The sequence below is a fragment of the Dryobates pubescens genome, chromosome 10 (assembly GCF_014839835.1).
Source record: "Dryobates pubescens isolate bDryPub1 chromosome 10, bDryPub1.pri, whole genome shotgun sequence".
Taxonomy (NCBI): Eukaryota; Metazoa; Chordata; class Aves; order Piciformes; family Picidae; genus Dryobates; species Dryobates pubescens.
This window is the reverse complement of record NC_071621.1, coordinates 23062939-23081524: the sequence shown is the minus strand read 5'-3', so window position 1 is coordinate 23081524 and position 18586 is coordinate 23062939. Positions and strand designations below refer to the sequence as shown.

The 18586-nt window shown below is 45.3% G+C and overlaps 2 protein-coding genes across 3 annotated transcripts; one reads left to right on the top strand and one right to left on the bottom strand.

Annotated features, from left to right (window-relative positions):
• Positions 1-3044: 3044 nt before the first annotated feature.
• On the top strand, positions 3045-8062 carry GTF3A (general transcription factor IIIA). Its single transcript, XM_054164683.1, has 9 exons — positions 3045-3225; positions 3545-3645; positions 4178-4274; positions 4477-4565; positions 5499-5572; positions 6756-6839; positions 7237-7463; positions 7563-7622; positions 7887-8062. Exons 1-9 carry the CDS (start codon positions 3073-3075, stop codon positions 8046-8048), a joined length of 1047 nt encoding a protein of 348 aa, XP_054020658.1. The 5' UTR covers positions 3045-3072; the 3' UTR covers positions 8049-8062.
• Positions 8063-8128: 66 nt separating this feature from the next.
• Positions 8129-15501, bottom strand: MTIF3 (mitochondrial translational initiation factor 3). Of its 2 annotated transcripts, none has more exons than XM_054164682.1 (4): positions 15451-15501; positions 11378-11841; positions 10004-10149; positions 8129-8392 (listed from the first exon to the last, which is right to left on the bottom strand). In XM_054164682.1, the coding sequence occupies exons 2-4, from the start codon at positions 11838-11840 to the stop codon at positions 8189-8191; spliced, it is 813 nt and encodes a 270-aa protein (XP_054020657.1). In that variant the 5' UTR covers position 11841; positions 15451-15501; the 3' UTR covers positions 8129-8188. The 2 variants fall into 2 exon arrangements, with proteins under 2 accessions (XP_054020657.1, XP_054020656.1); XM_054164681.1 differs by lacking the exon at positions 15451-15501 and adding an exon at positions 13053-13434 and having other exon boundaries at positions 8182-8392.
• Positions 15502-18586: the final 3085 nt, after the last annotated feature.

Here is an 18586-nt window from a genome sequence, read left to right as displayed (position 1 = left end):
GTCAAGTTTCATTTCTTGTCATGCAAACCATAGAGGACAGGTAGAGATAGAAGACCCAAGCAGCAATATTAACTGATTGGCCTCAAATCATGCAAGGAAGATCTGAGACTTGGGTCTAGTTTGTGAGACATGCAAGTCTCACAAGTCTGACTTCTCACTACAAAACAGGCAGGTCAGGAAAATGGTTGGGAAGGTTGATGGAAGCCTGAGGACTCTAGGCACTGCTCCACACAGCTCTGCTGTGCAACTTTGTCCTTGCTTACAGTCCATGTTGCCAGGCAGCAGGAGAGAAAATCAGGTAATGCAGGTTTCCTCTATTTCTTCTTTTGGGGAATCAGACTGTTGAGAGATTCATTAACATCTACAGCGCCCAGGACAGAAAAACACCACCTGACAAGAAAATGCTTTTATGGAAAGCAAGTCCTTGACAGCTTTACATGCTTCTTGAACACAGGGAAAACCAGGCAATGTGGCCTAAAAGCAGAAACATCTGTCAGAGGCGGCTTGCTAGGCTGAATATAGCAGCAGGAAAGCCCAACTGATTAACTCCATCCTCTTCCTAACATGATTTTGTGGTTCCCAGAAATCCCTAGAAAGGGCTCCTGAGGACACTGGCACCATTACAAGTCAGCTATAATTCTGTAAACAGAGAGATCAAGAAATCATTATCCTAACTGCAGTTTACCTCTGGCATCCAGCTTGCATAATTCACACGTGTTTCATCTGCTGTCCCTTAGCTGTGGGACAAGCTTGTGATTTAGGAAAAGAGGGAGAGCTCAAGCTCTGATGAAGGAAAGAATAAAACCATTGTTGCAAGGAGGAAAAGTGGGCCGAGTGGGTTGGGGTCCATACAACTCTGCAAGTAGGCTGGAGCTTGGGAAAATAGTAGAGAAGATTGGAGCAATGATACTGTAGATGCAGGAAGCACTTCCAGTGAGGCTAGGTTGTTCCTCCTTGAAGTGAACAACCACCAGGGCCTTTCTCCCATCTTTTGCTCTTCTCGTCCACATTTGTCCTAACAAGGAAAGCATCCAGCTTTCTGGGGCTTCCTCTTGATTGCTTTTCACATTTTGGTCTTCTTTGATTTCTGTTTATAGTAACCCCATGGGACAAAAATGCTTAAGATAAACAGCCTTTTCTATCCCAGCCCAAGGAAGCAAGCAGAGAGAGAGATTGTTTTGGTCCCTTATCTCTTCCAATAGGATTGTTTAGAACTATCATTATTTTCCTTTTCATAGTCAGTAGTGATTTATTTACATTTTACTACTTTCTGTTCAAGATCTGTGATCAAATTTTTAAAGGCATAGCCTAAAACTACCACAGTGCTATTCCCTTTTCAACTTTGGGAAGATGAACAACTACCAAAAAGTCTTGTTTCGGTTTTGTGCTTTGAGGCCTCCTATTAGCCCAGAGGGGAAAAAAAAAACCCAAACCTTTTCAGCTGAATGTTTGCTTTTTCTCTGAGAGAGGACATTGCTGGCATACACAAACCTCTCTTCCTAGAAAGATGAATCATCTTACCCATAGTCGGAAAACTCTGCTATTGCTTTCACAATCAAGTGACCCACCGGAGTGAATATGGATCCTATTACCATAGCTTTCCAGCAGATCTACCACTGCAGTATTTTCACATTTCTACTCATAAACCCCACTAAGCTTCACCTCTATAAGCAATGCTAGAATTCTTTGCTTCATTTCACCTCCACCTGACCTGATGTGACAGTTCACTGTAGGAGAAGGGGTGTTTTTGGATAGCTTTAGAAGACTACAGGGAAGATTTGCCTTTGCTCAAATTAGAGAGGACTATGTTTTGTCTTTGACTCCGAGGGTAATGTAAACACCTTGTAACTGAAGGAGAGAAGCTGGGTAGAGTGTGGTTGGATGTGTTAAAATATTGTTTTGTTATTTTGACCTATTGTATGCCTTAATTACATGCATGCCAGTAGCAAATGACCAATTGAGATGTGACACGTGCCTCCTGATAGACTCTGTAACTTTGCTGTATACCATAGTAAGCATCTTCGCCTGCTTACATCTTGTCCTGAAAGCATTGCTCTGGGTGATTCAAACATCTATACAACAACAGTTCACCATGCATAATCAAGGAACTTCTCCACAAACTGAAGGAAATTTACTGACAACTTTATTGAGCTACTCAACGCCATTTCTCCACTCTGAAAAGCAGAAAACAGGCTTTTTTATGTGTTTGGATTCGTTGCAGGATTGTTGACATGGTCATGACCACAAACCTTGTAACTACCATCATTCCTAAGTCACAATCACTGTTTCAACCCATCTCTACTAGACCAGGCCAAGAGACCTCTAATACAGTGCCTTGAATACCCAATATTTAGCTTGCAATGAGTTTATAGCAAACCCCAACCTTTCAGTTTGCAAACTTTCTCATGCTTTCATTGTTCCAACCCCCTTGGCATTAGCAGTGACACCTTCCACCAGACCAGGCTGCTCAAGTCCTCATCTAACCTGGCCTTGAACACCTCCAGGGGGAGGGCATCCACAGCCTCTCTGGGCAACCTGTGCCGGTGTCTTGACACCTTTACTGAGAATTTCTTCCTAATATCTAGTCTAAATCCGATATAAAAGGTCTCTTTCAACCAAAATGATTCTGCGCTTTTACGAAACCACAGAAGGGCAACTCCGTGGAAGGTCCCAACATTTTTTATCTTTTCATAATCGGGTGTGGGAGATGGCTCCACACCGGGCTGCAATATGTGGGTCCTTTCTGGAGCAGGAGGCAACAGCGAGGGGACCATGGATTTCCGCTGCTTCTGAGCTCAAGCTCTGGGGTGAGGAGGACACGGCCCTGTATGTCCCTCACAGCCGTGCAGCGGACGGCAGGTCAGGCGGCAGCACCGCGACAGGCTGAACACTCAGCAGCAGCCAGCCCCAGACAGCCAGCTCGGGCTCGCTCCCAGCCCTCGCTCCCAGCCCTCGCTCCCGCCCCAACGCGCATGCGCCCGTCAGGCGCCCGTCCGCACGCCGCCGGCCGGCGCGGGGACGGCAGGCGGTAAGGGACAGTTCCTGCTGGGGACAGGTTGTCTGCCTTTCCGCATGGCCGGGGAGCAGGCGGCGGGGAGCGCGCAGGAGAGCGCTGGCGGGAGCGCGCTCCCGGCCCGCCCTTTCATCTGTTCTTTCCCCGATTGCGATGCCACCTTCAACAAGGCCTGGAAGCTCGATGCGCACCTCTGCCGGCACACGGGCGAAGTGAGTCGGGCCGCCGGCTGTGGGCTCAGGGAGCAGCCATGCAGGGATCCAGCTCGGGCCTCCCCGTCCGTAGCAGGGGGTCCCGGCCTGCGCGGCTCGGGGCCAGGGCTGCCCCGAGCCCCTGCAGGCGTTACCCACCTCGAGGTGGGGATGTCAGGCAGCCAGCCTGGGGTACCCAGAACGGTGTGGCGGCCTGCGTGGGTTGTGTCCGAAGTACCGTTACTGGGCCATCCAGCAAAAAGCAGCCTCCTGGAAACAGCCGAGTTACCTGACCTGCGGTTTGTTGTCTCCGAACAAACCTCTCGCTTTTCTATTTCAGAGGCCGTATGTTTGCGAATACGAAGGCTGCGGGAAAGGTTTCACGAGGGATTTCCACCGTGTTCGACACCTTCTTACACATACTGGAGAAAAACCCTTTGAGTAAGACCAAATTTCCTGCTTCTGAAAGTGCACTTGTCCATATAGGAATGAAGGGGAGTTGGCACTGGTGTGCTTGTGGTACAAAGCATACATGCCTAGCTTTGGTATCTTTGCATAATACTGTAACTCTGCACACATGGCGAGATGTGGGGAATCTGCTTGGCCTGAAACCTGCTACCTTGCAGTGACCCATACCAGATGGTAAAGGAATGGTCAGCTCTCTCCCTAGAATATAGCATCATAAGAATGAAGAGCTGTTTTCTATTAGTAAGCCCTTAATAGTAGCATGTCATGGATTAGGAGCCAGAAATTCCTATGTGTTTTATTAAATATACCTTCTGACATGTTTTCCTGTGGCTTTTGTTTGTAACTTGGCCTCTGGATTTTCATGTCTTTAAGGCAAATTTCTATATTCGCCTTAATGTGAGTTTCAGCTGTTCTCCATTTATTCCTCTTGTTCAGTGATTTCTGTATCTGCCTATGAAGCAAGTCGTTGTTTCAAAGTGATAATAAAATAGCAGTTCATTTGCAGGTGCACAGCTGATGGATGCAATCAGAAATTTGGAACAAAATCAAACTTAAAGAAACACACAGAGCGAAAGCATGAAAACCAGCAAAAGCAATATGTGGTGAGCAATTACTTTTGATAGTGTAAAGTGGAAACTAAACAAGCTCCTTTTTTGTGTATCTAGTGAAATACTTCTGTGTATCTAGTCAAATACTTATGCAATACTTGTGTGAGTTTCAGTGCTGTGATTAGGATCTCAGCAAACACATGTGGACTGAGCTGTCATTATTTGGCCTCTAATGATAACTTAATTTCCTAACTAGTGTGACTTTGAAGGCTGTAACGAGTCTTTCAGGAAACATCAACAACTTAAAGTTCATCAGTGTCGTCACACCAAAGAACCTCCCTTCAAGTAGGTGGATAATCTTAATAATGAACTTGTAACCATGGTGTATAACAACAGGTGCCTTGAGTTTTTCTTTGAGGTGACATGAAAAAATAATTGAATTAATTTGTAGTCATGTCTGTAAGTACATTTCTTGTATTCTGCTTAGTAGTCTGTTTTGAGCAACAGTCTTGGTTCTGTGTGACTTCAACATTACAGAGATTTTTCTTAGGGTTTATTATGAGTTCACAGGACAAAGAAACAAAAATCCACCAATTTTTAGTTCACATGGCCTGGCATACAAGCATAAGAGCTTGCATGGTAATGAAAAATGCAGCTACCTCTCTTTTCCAGTAAAAAGGAGTGACTTAGCTAACACTGATGTCAGTAGTAGTATGGATACCATAGTAGTAACTTGGACACCAATCTGAGAAGCTGTGCACTCACTGCAAGCTGTATTATTTACAAGACACATTAATATTATCTGAAGGAAGCAAAGTTGAGTCTTGTCTTGCAGATAAAACATACTTTACAGGAGTGTTCCCCTTAAGTAAGTGCAGTAGTTTGGCTGGGTGACAGGCACAAAAACACTGTCAGTACTTTGCTGCTGCTCTGATAAATCTGTACAAGCCACTGAAACCCTCCACTTTCTATGTTTTAGGAGCCTACTCTGTAGGGATGGTATAAGGCTTGATTCTTTAGCTAAAGCTCAACTTGCTATACACATGGAAATCACACTGTAGTTTTAGCTCTTGAGGGGATCAGAGTCCTCTGTTAGAAACATTATGGAATTCACTTCTACCAGGTGGGAGGTGGGGCTGACAGGTCTGTAGGCAAGGGGAAATTTAGATTGTTTTGTCCACTGAATTGTTCTTGCCTTAAAAAAATAATATGCAGATGCAGTGAAAGAAGTTCTGTGGTCTATGATTCTAAGTTGAATTTGTGTATTTTTTCACCTAGATGTAGTAACGAAGGATGTGGGAAGTACTTCTCCACTCCAAGTCGACTGAAGCGTCATGAGAAAATACATGAAGGTAATACCATTTTTCTTCTCACTTCAGTTAGGTGTTAGCAAATGAAAAAAGGACTTTCAGTAGAGAGAGTATGGAGGGTTGTGTGATGGGCATGGAAATATTCTGGGCCTAGTGATCCCAACAGACAAAAAAAGAATGCCTTGTTTGACTCATCAAATGGGTTATGCTTTTAAGGCATGGTGTGCAGTTAAAACATACTTGTGGCAAGCAGAACAGAACTCAGGATTCCTTCAGCCATTTCTTCTCATATTGTGTTTGTCAATAGTCCATCTTCTGAAGATGGTCCTAGACCTCCAGAGGGCAAGGATCGTTGTCACAAATTTCCTATGGCTCCCTAGCAAAACCATGTAGGCTTGCATTTTTAAAGTTGTACCTATGTGAGATACACAAGTGGAGTCACGGTGGTCCTGCACGCTTGATCTAATCCAACTATGCTCCTATCCATTCTTTCAGCACTACTGACAGCTAACCAGCTTTCTTGTGCTAGAACAAACAAACCCTAGGGACTAGGAATAGTATCCAAAGGGCTGCAATTCATACTGCATCCCTTTCTTATGGCAAGGACTTGTTCATAGTTGTTTGACTTTAACAGTCCTGGGATTTAAATAGTGTAGGCTTTCTGTGGTTCACTTAAAAAACATCCTGTCTGCTTGATAGAATGGTAGACTCTGGAATATTACTGCATGGCCAATTATTTTTTTGTAATAGGTACTACAAATTTTATATAGAAATAATATGTGTTACAGTTATTCTCATCCTTTTGAGTTAAAATGTATGACTGGTGAGGAAGTAGCTTTACTGAAGCAAGGAGAGAGAGTTTCATAAAATCATTTAGTTTGAAAGGACTGCTGTGGTCATCTGGTTAAACTTCCTGCTCAAGGTGGAGTCAGTTAGATCATGCTGCTGGAGGCTGTGTCAAGTTTTGAATGTTTTCAGGGGTAGGGATTCCACAGCATCTCTTGACAACTTGTCAGTGATACAAGGTTCCTTTCATTAACCTGTTAAGATTTTCTGCTGTTCTAATTTGTGTTCATTACCTCTTGACCCAACACTGTGACGTGTGGGAGGAGATAAGGAATGCTGGCCTTTAGTTTTCAAACACTAGAAGTGGAGTTTCCCCTTGTAACATGGGACTGTGTTTCCCAGAACCTTTGTAATTGTAAACATCTACCCTGTCCAACAGGCTATGCATGCAAGAAAGAAAACTGCTCATACATTGGAAAAACGTGGACAGAGCTTCTGAAGCATAATAAAGAAAGTCATACAGGTAAACTCCCAAATGCTTTAGTAAAGAAAACTTAACTTTTGATATAAGTACTGTGAATTTGAAGAGGTGTTCTTATTGAACTCATTTGATTAATTTGCCATTGTGTCTAGGCAAACTTGTTTACTAATGCTTTATGGATACAATGGTTGCCACTGGCTAGACCGATGAAAATGCTGCTCAGTATACTAACTTTGCTTTGTGATCCAGTCAATGAGTATACATTATTATGTAGGGTTTTGAATCTGGATAATTCATTCTGCAGTACTCTCTTCTAGGCTGTTGAGTTCCTCACATTTTATATGGACTTTAGCGTTGTTCTCAAGGACTACTAGGGTTTGATTCTGAGCCCCTGCAAGAAGCTGTTAATTTATACTCAATCTGTCTCTATCCCACTCAGAGCTTGTTTGCAGTGAGTGCAACAAAACTTTTAAAAGGAAGGATTATCTCAAGCAGCATCAAAAAACACATGCTGTGGAGAGGGAAGTCTGGCGATGCCCAAGACAAGGATGTGAGAGAACTTACACAACCGCATTTAACCTTCAAAGCCACATCCTATCTTTTCATGAGGAAAAGAGACCATTCTCTTGTGATTATCCAGGCTGTGGGAAAGTATTTGCAATGAAGGTATGTATTTTTTACACTGTTCTAATCTGAATCACATGATCTGAAACAGTAAACCTAACTACTTTTGGTGTTTTTATCCCCTGCTATTTTTACCTGCAGCAGAGCCTAGCGAGGCACGCAGTGGTACATGATCCTGAAAAGAGAAAGCTAAACTTGAAGGTAAGTTACAGTTTTGGAAAAAAGTCCTTTCAACCATACCCTGTCACTTCAGAGGAGAGTCAGAATTACGTGTCTTAGAATAGGACTTCAAGCAGGAAACCAGGCTGGCTATCTACTTCATTTAGGGGACTCTTAATTTCTGAAGCTCCTTTCAATAATGCAGTACTGGCCTATCAATTTATTTCTTCTTCCCCCACCACATTAATAGTCTTTGCTCCATCCTAGATACATTAAAGTTGTCAACTCTGGATTTATTTCTGCCAGGCAAAGCGTTCTCGTCCTAAGAGGAGCTTAGCATCCCGTCTGAGTGGCTACATTCCTCCTAAAAAGCAGCCAGGAAAGGATGCAGTTGTGACAGAAAACAAGACAACGGAGAAGCCCATGGAAAGTGAAATACCAACTGTTGAAATTCTGACTCTGCAGTAAAGGTTAACTGAGACAACATTCTTCTTGGAATGACCAGTGAAAAGCTCAGCAATGACTTTCTTAAGTTTATAATGTTGTGGGTTTGGGTTTATTTGGGTTTTTTTTACACAAGAAAACAGTATTGTTTACAGCTCTCAGAGTCACTGACACAAGTCATTTGACTTCAGATCTTCACTCGCCTTGTTCTCTTCTGTACTGTTTTTATTCTTCTGGTATGCTTTCAACTCTTTGTCAGACATGTGTCTCAAAACACAGGTACTTACTCCTTCTCTGGCAACTTTTGGCTTGGAAAGGTAAGTGGCTTTCTCAGACACAGTTTCTAAAATTTGATCAAACAGCAGGAACTAAAAAAGAAGGAGAAAAATAGGACTAAGTACTCAAATACAGGTAGAACAATATTTCAGGCTGTTCTTTAACAACACTCTCCTGCTTGTGGTTTAGCTGTTCGCTGAAATGAGCTAGCTGCTAGTCCTGGTTTGAGCAGCTCAGCTTGTCATTTCCTAGCCATTTGTTCTTTACTCAGGGCCAGGATTAGGAAAATCACCAGAGATGGAGCCATTTCCTAACATATAGGCTGAATTCTTCACTCGTCCTGTTTTGCTATTTAAAGCTGTCTATGGAAGTTAATGGCATCTGACTCTCCACTCTCTTCTGGGCATACTAATGGACCTTTTTTCTTTCCTTACTGTTCTAAGGTTAGCAGAACATGGTATTGTTGAAACTGGGTGACACAGTGCATTCATATCACAAGCTGAACTACACTTTTAAATTTAAGGCCAACCTAAATCTGGACTGTATCATGAAATGTTCTGCACCCTCTCATATCCAGTTCTTCCTCTTGTTACCCATTCCCTGTGAATTCAAAATCTATTAAAAAGTTTTGTTCCTTTTACATGAAGTGGAATCACAATTTTTCCCCAGCAATTTAGTAGAGAGAATCATCAGAGAAACTTAATTCACTATCCACATTGCAAATGACAGTGAAGACAAGTCTCGGGGCCCAGCAATTATACTAGTGAGTAAGTTGCTACCAGCTCTTTTGAGATTTATAGATGCTTACTTTGCCAATCTTGGAATGCCATGAGAGTCTAAGAGCCCTGGGGCTTTTTAGTCTGGAGAAGAGAAGACTTACGAGGGGATTTAATAAATGTTTATAAATATCTGAGGGCTGAGTGTCAAGAGGAAGGGGACAGGCTCCTCTCCATTGCACCCTGTGATAGGACAAGGGGTAATGGATCTAAACTACAGGACAGGAGGTGCCACCTCAACATGAGGAGGAACTTCTTCACTGTGAAGGTCACAGAGCACTGGAACAGGCTGCCCAGAGAGGTTGTGGAGTCTCCTCCTCTGGAGACTTTCAAGACCCATCTGGATGCATTCCTGTGTGACCTGTGCTAGATTCTGTGGCCCTGCTCTGGCAGGGGGGTTGGACTTGATGATCTCCGGAGGTCCCTTCCAACCCCTAACATCCTGTGATCCTATTCCAGTAGTTTTTTACTCATCAATGGACAACTAACCTTAGCCACAGTTGCACAAACACTCTTAAGAAGAACAGTTAGACCATTGCAATAATCTAGCTAAAATAACAGCAGATTATTTTTTTTTAAACCTTGTTGTTAAACAGGCTTAAGGCAGGAGACAGGAGAATTGTGGCACCCCTGTTACAAAGGTGGTGCTGCAGAGGAGTAGGAGCTGCTTTAACTCTGCTGTTAAAAAAACCTGCATTCTTAAGAAGGCATGGTGTTTGAATTGTCTCCATGAGAACCACTTTTCTAGAACTACAGTGGATGACAGTTGCAGTTTAAGGTGGGGTAACCATTGCTTTCATGGGACCTAGACCTTCACTTATTTTAGCAGTACATGATGTATTAAAGTGGCAGTACTGAATAGGGAAAGCTAATACAAGTACAGCTGTTGATGAAATTGATTGCTCCAACTTTCAGAACTCCACTTACCATGTCTGTGTTGCTATCTCTTGCTTGCCGGATGGTAATTTTAACATGGTATTTCTTTTCAATCCACTGTGCTATCTGCTTAGTCTTGGTCTCTAAGTCATTCTTGGCAATAGTTGAAGAAATTGATAACTCCTTCTGGACCACCCCTGTTTAAAAAAAACAAAACCAAAAAACAAACAACTAAAACTGTGCTGGCTTAACATCTGACAAACCTGTATTAATTGCTGTATTTCAACAGCTTTTAGTGCTTGGTCTGCTTAAGTTCCTTCCCCCACGCTTTCTCATAGGCAGAGCATCCCAATCTCATTGTCTCAGCATGCACCACTCACCTTACAGGGCAACTACTTTGTATCTCAGACCACTCAGGAGACTGAGTGCACGTTCAAGGCACAGAGAAAGTCTCTTCAGGATCAGAAGGTTTAAAGTATTTTTATTTTACAATTTTCATATTGCCTACAATGCAGGTCTAACAAAGATAGACAGATAAGCATTGGAGCTGGAGTTAAAGATTTAGAGTGCAGAATGCCTACATTTTGCCCACAGTGTAACTGAAAGTTTGGAAGATTGATAGCTCTTCATCCCAAGCCTGTTTTCTTAAGAGATGCACTATTTAACTGCAGGCGTGATGCCCTGGCATGTATTTGAACAATTTGTGTTCTTCTTCCTTCTTACAGTTTCTCTAAAGTAGTTACCATTTGCCTAACATTTTTGTAATGTCTTGAACAGAAAAAAATACCACTGCCACAATAGTGCTCCCCTCTAAAACCAGAACTCTACCTAAAGCACAGATGCCTTCATAGCCTGAAGATAAAAAGATACAAGGTCAGATACCTTTTCTCAAACTTCTTTGCCAAACTCAGTTTCTTAAACTGCTGGAGCAGGCTGACTTAAGAAACAACTCTAAATAAAGTGAAGCTGTTCTTTTATTCTGCACAAGAAAGGGCTACAGACTATCTTAGCAGCAAGCTAGGAGGAGAATGACTACTGTTGACAAAGTTACATAGCAATACTGCTATATTTGGTGCGCAGTTTGTGAAACCTGGCTGTTACTTCGTGCCTTAGTAAAAGAACAGAAATTCAGTGAGTCTTCTGGAACCAGAGTCTAGTTCTATTCACTTAAATAAAAACAGATTAAAGAAAAAAAAAAAAAAAAGCCAGCAGATGCCAAAATAGTAAATCCTGAGAAGGCAGTAGAAGGCTTCTCCGTGGAAGACTAGACTAATCCAAAATTTTATTTTCACCACTGCAAATCCTTAATAGCGTGGACTGCACTGGCTTTGGATTTACACAAATGCAAGTAAGAGGATTTCATCTACTGAAACTGCTTTTAATGCAGCAAAGTGCTCAGGGTTGTAGTGTCAACAATCTACATACCTGGTTTTGGACTTCCTTTTTTCTTCTCTGCGCGTCTGAGCTGTTCTTCGTGAATCTGCTGCCCAGTCATGAGTCTGTAGACAGGAGGATCTGCGTTCTCGCGAAGAAGAACTAGCTTCAGGTTATGCTGATCCATAAGTTGGAGTGCCTCTGCTCGGTGCATATGTCCTAAGCTCTCTCCATCCTGATTGATGACATGCAAAATCCGATAGGGAATTCTTCGCCCAACACTTCCAAACTGTGCTTTGCTTTTTGGTGCCGTTTGAGATTTTTCAGCTGTACAAAATGGTTGAGTAAGTCCAAACACAGCTGATTTTGTAAGGTCAGGTACCACCAGCCAGAATGGAGACAAGACCCTCTTTTGTGATGTTTGTGTCAGAAGAGTACCAAAGAATCTTTTTGCATACCTGTTCTCATTTCTGGTTGTGTGACATAAAAGTTTCATCATGCCAATGGCAGTCATTCTGAGGAGGCAAGGAAGAAGAAAATAAGTGTTATCCGCATTAGTTAGGTTCATCTAGTTATCTTAGAAAGAAAGTCTGGGTTGGAAGGGACCTTGGAAGATCATCTAGTCCAATCCCCTCTGCAGTAAGCAGAGACATCTTTAACTGGATCAGGTTGCCCAGAGCCCTGTGAGCCTCACCTTGAATATCTCCAGGGACAGCGCCCCAACCACCTCCCCAAGCAACCTGTTACTGTTCCATTATCCTCATGGTAAAGACCTTGTTCCTAACATCTAATCTAAATCAGAACTTCTCTGGTTTGAAGCCAATGCCCATCATCTTGTCACTCCAGGCCTTTGTAAACAGTCTCTCTCCATCCTTCCTGTAGGCTCCCTTCAGGTACTGGAAGGCTACTATTGGATCTCCCTGGAGCTTTCTCTTCTCCAGGCTGAACAACCCCAGCTCCTTCAGCCTGTCTTAGTAGCAGCGGTGCTCCAACCCCCTGATCATTTTCATGGGCCTCCTCTGGACCTGCTCCATCAGTTTAGTAAGCCCTAGTCCTTAAAACTACTCTGAAAGATGTGTAGGGGTTCCTGTCAGTTTCTCATTCTGCATAGTAACTTAATGGTAACAAGAAGGCTTTTACAGAGACAGGACACTTGACAAAGGAACAAAATAATAAAGAGTTGATGCTGCCTTCAGTGTTTAAAGATGTGAGCCTCAACTCCTTTAAAGAATGCAACATTTCTGGTTCATTTCTCCCCATAATATCTACTCTTACAAAGCTTTTTGTATGTCTGTGTGCATGTATAGAGATTAGCCAATGGTTAGGAGCCAGAATTTGCTATCAAATAAAATGGCATGCAACGTTTGTAATTTTAGTCCAGGTTTTTTTGAAGGCAGTATCTAACACTAGGACTTTCTCCCTGGTTCTGATACTACTCTTTGGAAAGTTTCATTTAAACCATGCTAATTCAGATCCACCCTAATCACGTAGTCAATGAAGTGGTGGTTTGTGCAACATCCATCAGCAGCCATCCCAACATCTATAGCCTGACACATTCTTATGTTCTGTAAAGTTTTGGAGTTTCAAAGCCTTGACCATACAGAGTAAGACTGCTGTGAAAAGTCTTCACCTTGGCATTAAAACATGACAAAGTAACCATTACTACACTCAAAATTAGGGTTTTTCTCAGAGTTCAGAAGTCTCCCAGAGCTAGCATACAACTTACTTTTCACAGCACTGGCCCCAAACTGTACAGTTTCTCAGTTTTCCAAATGCCATTTTGTGGCTTGGCCCTGTATGGATTAAGCACCAATACTATTTTAGTAACCTTAAAAAAAATAAAGTGTCATCACTGTCTTTTAAGCTCAAGGTCTACTGATTGAGACATGCTTCAAAGTGAAAGCACTGCCTTCATCTCAAACATACTTATCAGGTATTTAAAGCATCCATTGATTTGCCCAGTTTTTCCACAGTGAATGTACAGTGGCACATTCCTAATTTCAATGAGATGTGTTTCTCCAGTTATCAAAACTATTTAGAGTTCTTACATAAGGAAAGCATTTCACCAGAACCATCCAATAAAAACACTGATAATTAGAATTAACCCGGTGGGATAAGACCTTTGAGTCCAACCTATCACCCAACACTAGCTAATCAACTAAACCATAGCACCAAGCACCCCATCAAGTCTCTTCCTAAACACCTCCAGTGATGGTGACTCCACCTCCCTGGGCAGCCCATTCCAATGGCCAATCACTCTTTCTGTGAAGAACTTCCTAACATCCAGCCTAAACCTCCCCTGGTGCAGCTTGAGACTGTGTCCTCTTGTTCTGGTGCTGGTTGCCTGGGAGAAGAGACCAATCCCCACATGTCTACAACCACCCTTCAGGTAGTTGTAGACAGCAATAAGGTCTCCCCTGAGCCTCCTCTTTTCCAGACTAAGCAACCCCAGCTCCCTCAGCCTCTCCTCATAGAGCTTGTGCTCCAACCCCCTCCCCAGCTTTGTTGCCCTTCTCTGGACACATTCCAGCAAGTCAACATCTTTCCTGAACTGAGGGGCCCAGAACTGGACAAACGGTATTTTGCTTCTTGAATGATGAGAAAAGCTGGGGGGGGGAGGGGGAAATTAAAATAGAGACACAGGTAAGACTTGCCTGCAATACATGGACTTGAAAATAAGCAACAGATTTGTATGCCCAAGATCCTCACTTGCAAATTAAAATGTAAATAAACTCTTACAGGCATCTATTCTGGCATAGTACCCATAAAGCTGTATATTTCAAAAGGCACCAGTGCTTGAAGACTAGTGAAAACTGATCTTTAGGACATTTCTTTCATGGTTCATGGAAATCTCCCTGACCATTATTTGCATAAGATATCTATGTTTTAACAGCTAAAAAGATGTAGAAATAAAAGGCAAACTCTTGAGAATCATCTGCAGTTGTATTCCATGGTTAAAAGGCAACAAGTACATGGCAAGCCATACATGAAACCAAAACCAGGACATAGCAGAGGAGTTGGAAAGAGCATGTCTTCTTTTGCTTAGGAAGGCATGTGGCTATAAACATGCACATGCATACGTGTGTGTGTGTGTGTATGAGATTGTGTAAGTACCTACCCATGTGCATACATACACATGGAAAAGGTGGAAACAATCAGCCAGGACAAGGAACTGTTCAAAATTCTGAGCAGTGTTGGCTCAGGAGCAAGCAAAATGACCTGCTTGTGAATAAATGCAGTCTGACAACAGGGAGAGTATGGAGCTTGGGACAAATTTCAGAGTGGGGACAAAGACAATATAAGCTGCTTGAAGGTGGTACATGTCAGTTCATAAACAAGGCAAGGCTCTGTGCCATAGCAGGACTATGAACTCAGCTAGCCACAGGGCGCAGGAGAGAAACACCAGGATATTCACAGCCAAGCTTACAAGCCACTGGCAAGCACCACCTACCACCCCTCTAGCCTCAGGTCCTGCCTCTGCCAAGTCCAAACCTGAAACACTGCCCCCGAGAAACACTAGTTCTTGGCTATGGCAACAGCCCTTCAACTAAATACCCACTGCCACCTGTCCAGTATCTTTCTGTGTCATCAGTACAGCAACACACAAGCCAAGAAGTCCTTATTTTTAAAACGTTTTCATAGACTAGTTGTGCGTGGTGCTGTGGTGTTTTGCTTTGTGCACTTACACCCCCTCCACAGACCATGCACTGGCATGGCCGGTGGGGCGTTTCGAGGAGCACGCAGGCTCCAGGCCTACTGGCACTGCAGACAGGTTTCGCTGCACCTGTGAGTGCCTCACGCCTACAGCTACGTGCAGGTGCTACGGGAGATGCCCTGCGTCCTGCAGGAGCTGCTGCCGTGCCTTGTTTCTGCGCTGTCCTGTGCGAACTCCGGCTGTGAAGGCGCTCCTTCAGATCTATGCGCGGATCGGTGCGGGGCAGAACGACTGCGCGACCCTGCGGTCCTGGCGAGGAGGTCACCGTGCCCCCGACCGTATGACCCGGGCAGGGCTGTGTGCCGCTGCAGGCAGGCCCCGGGGCTCCGGCCTGGCTGTCCGGAGGCCGCTGGGATTCCCGCGGCTGCCCTGGACTGTCCGCTCGTCTCCCGCGCCGGGCGGCTCTTACCTGCCGGCCGAGCCGAGCCACCGGGCCCGGCCGGCCTCAGCAGCCGAGGGAGCAGACGACTACCGGCAAGGTAGAGACAGGCCCATCTCTCCCGTTTCCTTTTCCTCTTCCTCCTCTTCCTCTTCCTCCTCCCGCTCTCCGCCCCGCGGGGAGGCGCGTGTGCGCCCTCGTCTGCGCGTCCCCGTCTGCGCAGGCTCGTTCCGTGCGCGTTCGCGTGTGCCGGCCTGTACCATGGGCGTCAGTGCGCGCCAGGAGCTCTCCCGGGAGTGCCCTGTGCTGCGGGCTGCGCGGCGCCACCTCTGCGCCCCTGTGTGCGGCGGGGTAGCGGCCTGCGGCTGTGCCCTGCCGCCTGGGCTCACCTGCGTGCGGCTGTCACTGGTGCGTGGGTGCCAGGCGGGGTATCTGTGTGCGCACAGTGGTTGTGCACGTGTACCTGCCACCCCGTGGGGATGGACACTGCGCCCGGAGAGCTGCCCCATCAGAGCATTTAGGTTGGAAAAGACCTTCATGATCATCGAGTCAACTGTTAACCCTACACTAAGCCATATTCCCGGGTGCCACTTCTATGTGTCTGTTAAACACATCCAGGGGTGGTGACTCAATTGCATACCTGGGCAGCCTGTTCCTATGCCTGACAGCCCTTTCAGTGAAAAAAATTGTTCCTCATGTCCAACATAAACCTTCCCCTGGTGCACCTGGAGGCCATTCCCTCTTGTTCCATCACTACTTGGGAGACCAACACCCACCTCATGACAACCTCCCTTCAGGCAGGTGCAGGGAGCAAGGTTTCCCCTCAGCCTCCTTTTCTCCAGACTTAACAGCCTCAGTTCCTTCAGCGACTCCTCATAAGACTGCTTCTCTAGGCCCTTCACCAGCTTAGTTGCTCTTCTCTGGACCTGCTCTAGCACCTCTATGTCTCTCTTGTAGTGAAGGGGCCAAAAGTGAATACAATACTTGAGGTGCAGCCTCAACAGTGCAGAGCACAGAGGGATGATCCTCTTCCTGGTCCTGTTGGCTGCTTTAATACAAGCCAGGATGCCATTAGCCTTCTTGGCCAGCCATTCACCAGCAACCCCAGGTTTGGTCCGTTTCTGCCAGACAGCTTTCTAGCCACTCCTCCCCCAGCCTGTAGCATTGTGTGTGGGGTTGTTGTGGCCCAAATGCAGGACCTGGCACTTGGTTTTGTGGAACCTCATACTACTGACTTTAGCCCATAGATCCAAGTCCCTCTGTAGAGCCTACCTACCCACAAGGAGACCCATCTGGGTGTCATCCTCAAATTTACGGAGGGTGCACTCTATCTCCTCATCAAGATTATTGATAAATATGTCAAACCAAAGTGGTCCCAATGCTGAGCCCAGAGGAACATCACTTGTGACTGGCCACCAGCTGGATTTAACTCCATTCACCACCGCTCTCTGGGCCAGTAGTGTTTTACCCATCAGAGTGTACACCCATTTAAGCCACAAGCAGTCAGTTTTTCCATGAGAATGCTATGAGAAATAGTGTTGAAGGCTTTGTGGCAGTCCAGCTAGACAACATTCACAGCCTTTCCCTCATCCACTAGGTGGGTCATCTTGTCATAGAAGGAGATCAGGTCTGTCAAGCAGGACCTGTCTGTTATAAACCCATGCTGACTGGACCTGATTGCCTGGTTGTCCCATATATGGTGTGTAGTGGTACTTTACATGATATGCTCCATGACCTTCCCTGGCAATGAGGTTAGACTGACATCTGTAGTTTCCTAGATCCTCCTTTCAGCCTTTTTTGTAGATGGGTGTTGCAGTTGCTACCCTCCAGTCCTCCAGGACCTCCCCAGTTGGCCAGGATCGGTGGTAAATGATTCCCATCCTGGGAAACGTTGCGACATCAAGCGCAACCTGGTATAGTTAAAGATGTCCCTGCTCACTGCAGGGGTGTTGGGCCAGAGGACCTTTAAAGGTCCCTTCCAACCCCAACCATTCTGCAATTCTGTCTGCACATCTGGTTCTGCATACATCTGCATGTCATGCGTGCCCTGGGTACATACAGATGTATTTCTGCATGTGCCAGTTGGTGTGTGTAGAGAGTTTCTGCCTCTGTACGGATACATGTGCTTCTCTCTGTGTTCCTCTTGCTGTGCTCATATATATCCAGGCTCATGTGCCTGTGTGGCGTGACTTGCAGGGTTCTGCATGTGCAGTTGCTGGGTTGTGGGTTTTTTTCCCAGGTGTGCCATGGCTGCATTGTGTGTCTTTGCTGCTGGGAGAGTCAGCTGTGTGTAGGCTTAAGGACTGATGCTCAGAGTTGTTTCTCATTGTGGTCCTCCTGGGAGGCGAGTTTGTGGTTGTGAGAGGGGAGATGTTCATGCTGAGTGCTTTGTGCATGTTGAGACTCTGTACCCAAGTCATTGTACCCTGCTGTGCACTAGAAAGTGCCACACTGTCTGCACCCGTAAGACTCTTCCCACCGGTGTGACTGCACATCCAGCGAGGTGACCTTGTGTCACCTGCTAGGACTGCTGGAAGCGTGCTTCGGATCGTGTCAGCTGTTCGGGGTGCTGAGCGTGTGTACGAGGGGTGTGTGTGTGTGCTGTGCGTGTGCTGCGTGTGCGGGGGTGTGGGTGGTGCATGATGGAGATGAGTCTGCAGGGGTCAGCAGCGTGTGCGTTTGTGGCATCATGTGAGTCAGTCTGAAAGCTTGCCGGAGGCTCGGGTTTGTTACCTTTTTAGGTAGGCTGCTCTGCTTGAGGTTTGCAGGCTCCTTCTTGCAATTTGGAGATAGGAAACGTTGCCTTTGAAAGGGAAGCCGAAGTTCATGTACAAACCCTAGGTCCCCAGCAGTAAGTAAATGAGTAAAACACTAAACAGCGTGAGAGTTTGCTGTTCTGCTGTTGTGGGGCAGCGTGTCTGCGGAGAGTATCTTCTCAGAAGGTGAGGTGCTTGTGTTTATGGAGGGATGCTGTTCAGCCAGCTGTATGGAGCTGAGAACAAGACTCAGGCTGAAAGTGTGCTTGTGTTCAGAATTTGGTACAAAATGATGCCATGGGAAGCAGCTGGGAGGGAGCCCTTGTCTACTGTCCTTCCTGCTTAAAAATATCAGGGCTTTTTATCTCATTTGCTTTGGTCACAACTAAGTCACCCTTCTCTCCTCTCCT

Bases quoted from the DNA above. Each gene is read 5' to 3' on its own strand.
- GTF3A (XM_054164683.1), top strand. From the start codon at position 3,073: ATGGCCGGGGAGCAGGCGGCGGGGAGCGCGCAGGAGAGCGCTGGCGGG. The intron at 6,840-7,236 runs GTAAACTCCCAA...TATCCCACTCAG, and splicing joins TAATAAAGAAAGTCATACAG to AGCTTGTTTGCAGTGAGTGC. The intron at 7,623-7,886 runs GTAAGTTACAGT...TATTTCTGCCAG, and splicing joins AGAGAAAGCTAAACTTGAAG to GCAAAGCGTTCTCGTCCTAA.
- MTIF3 (XM_054164681.1), bottom strand. From the start codon at position 13,105: ATGGCATTTGGAAAACTGAGAAACTGTACAGTTTGGGGCCAGTGCTGT. The intron at 10,150-11,377 runs GTATGTAGATTG...TTTTTTAAACAG, and splicing joins AAAAGGAAGTCCAAAACCAG to GGGTGGTCCAGAAGGAGTTA. The intron at 8,393-10,003 runs GTAAGTGGAGTT...CTTCTTTTTTAG, and splicing joins GAGATAGCAACACAGACATG to TTCCTGCTGTTTGATCAAAT.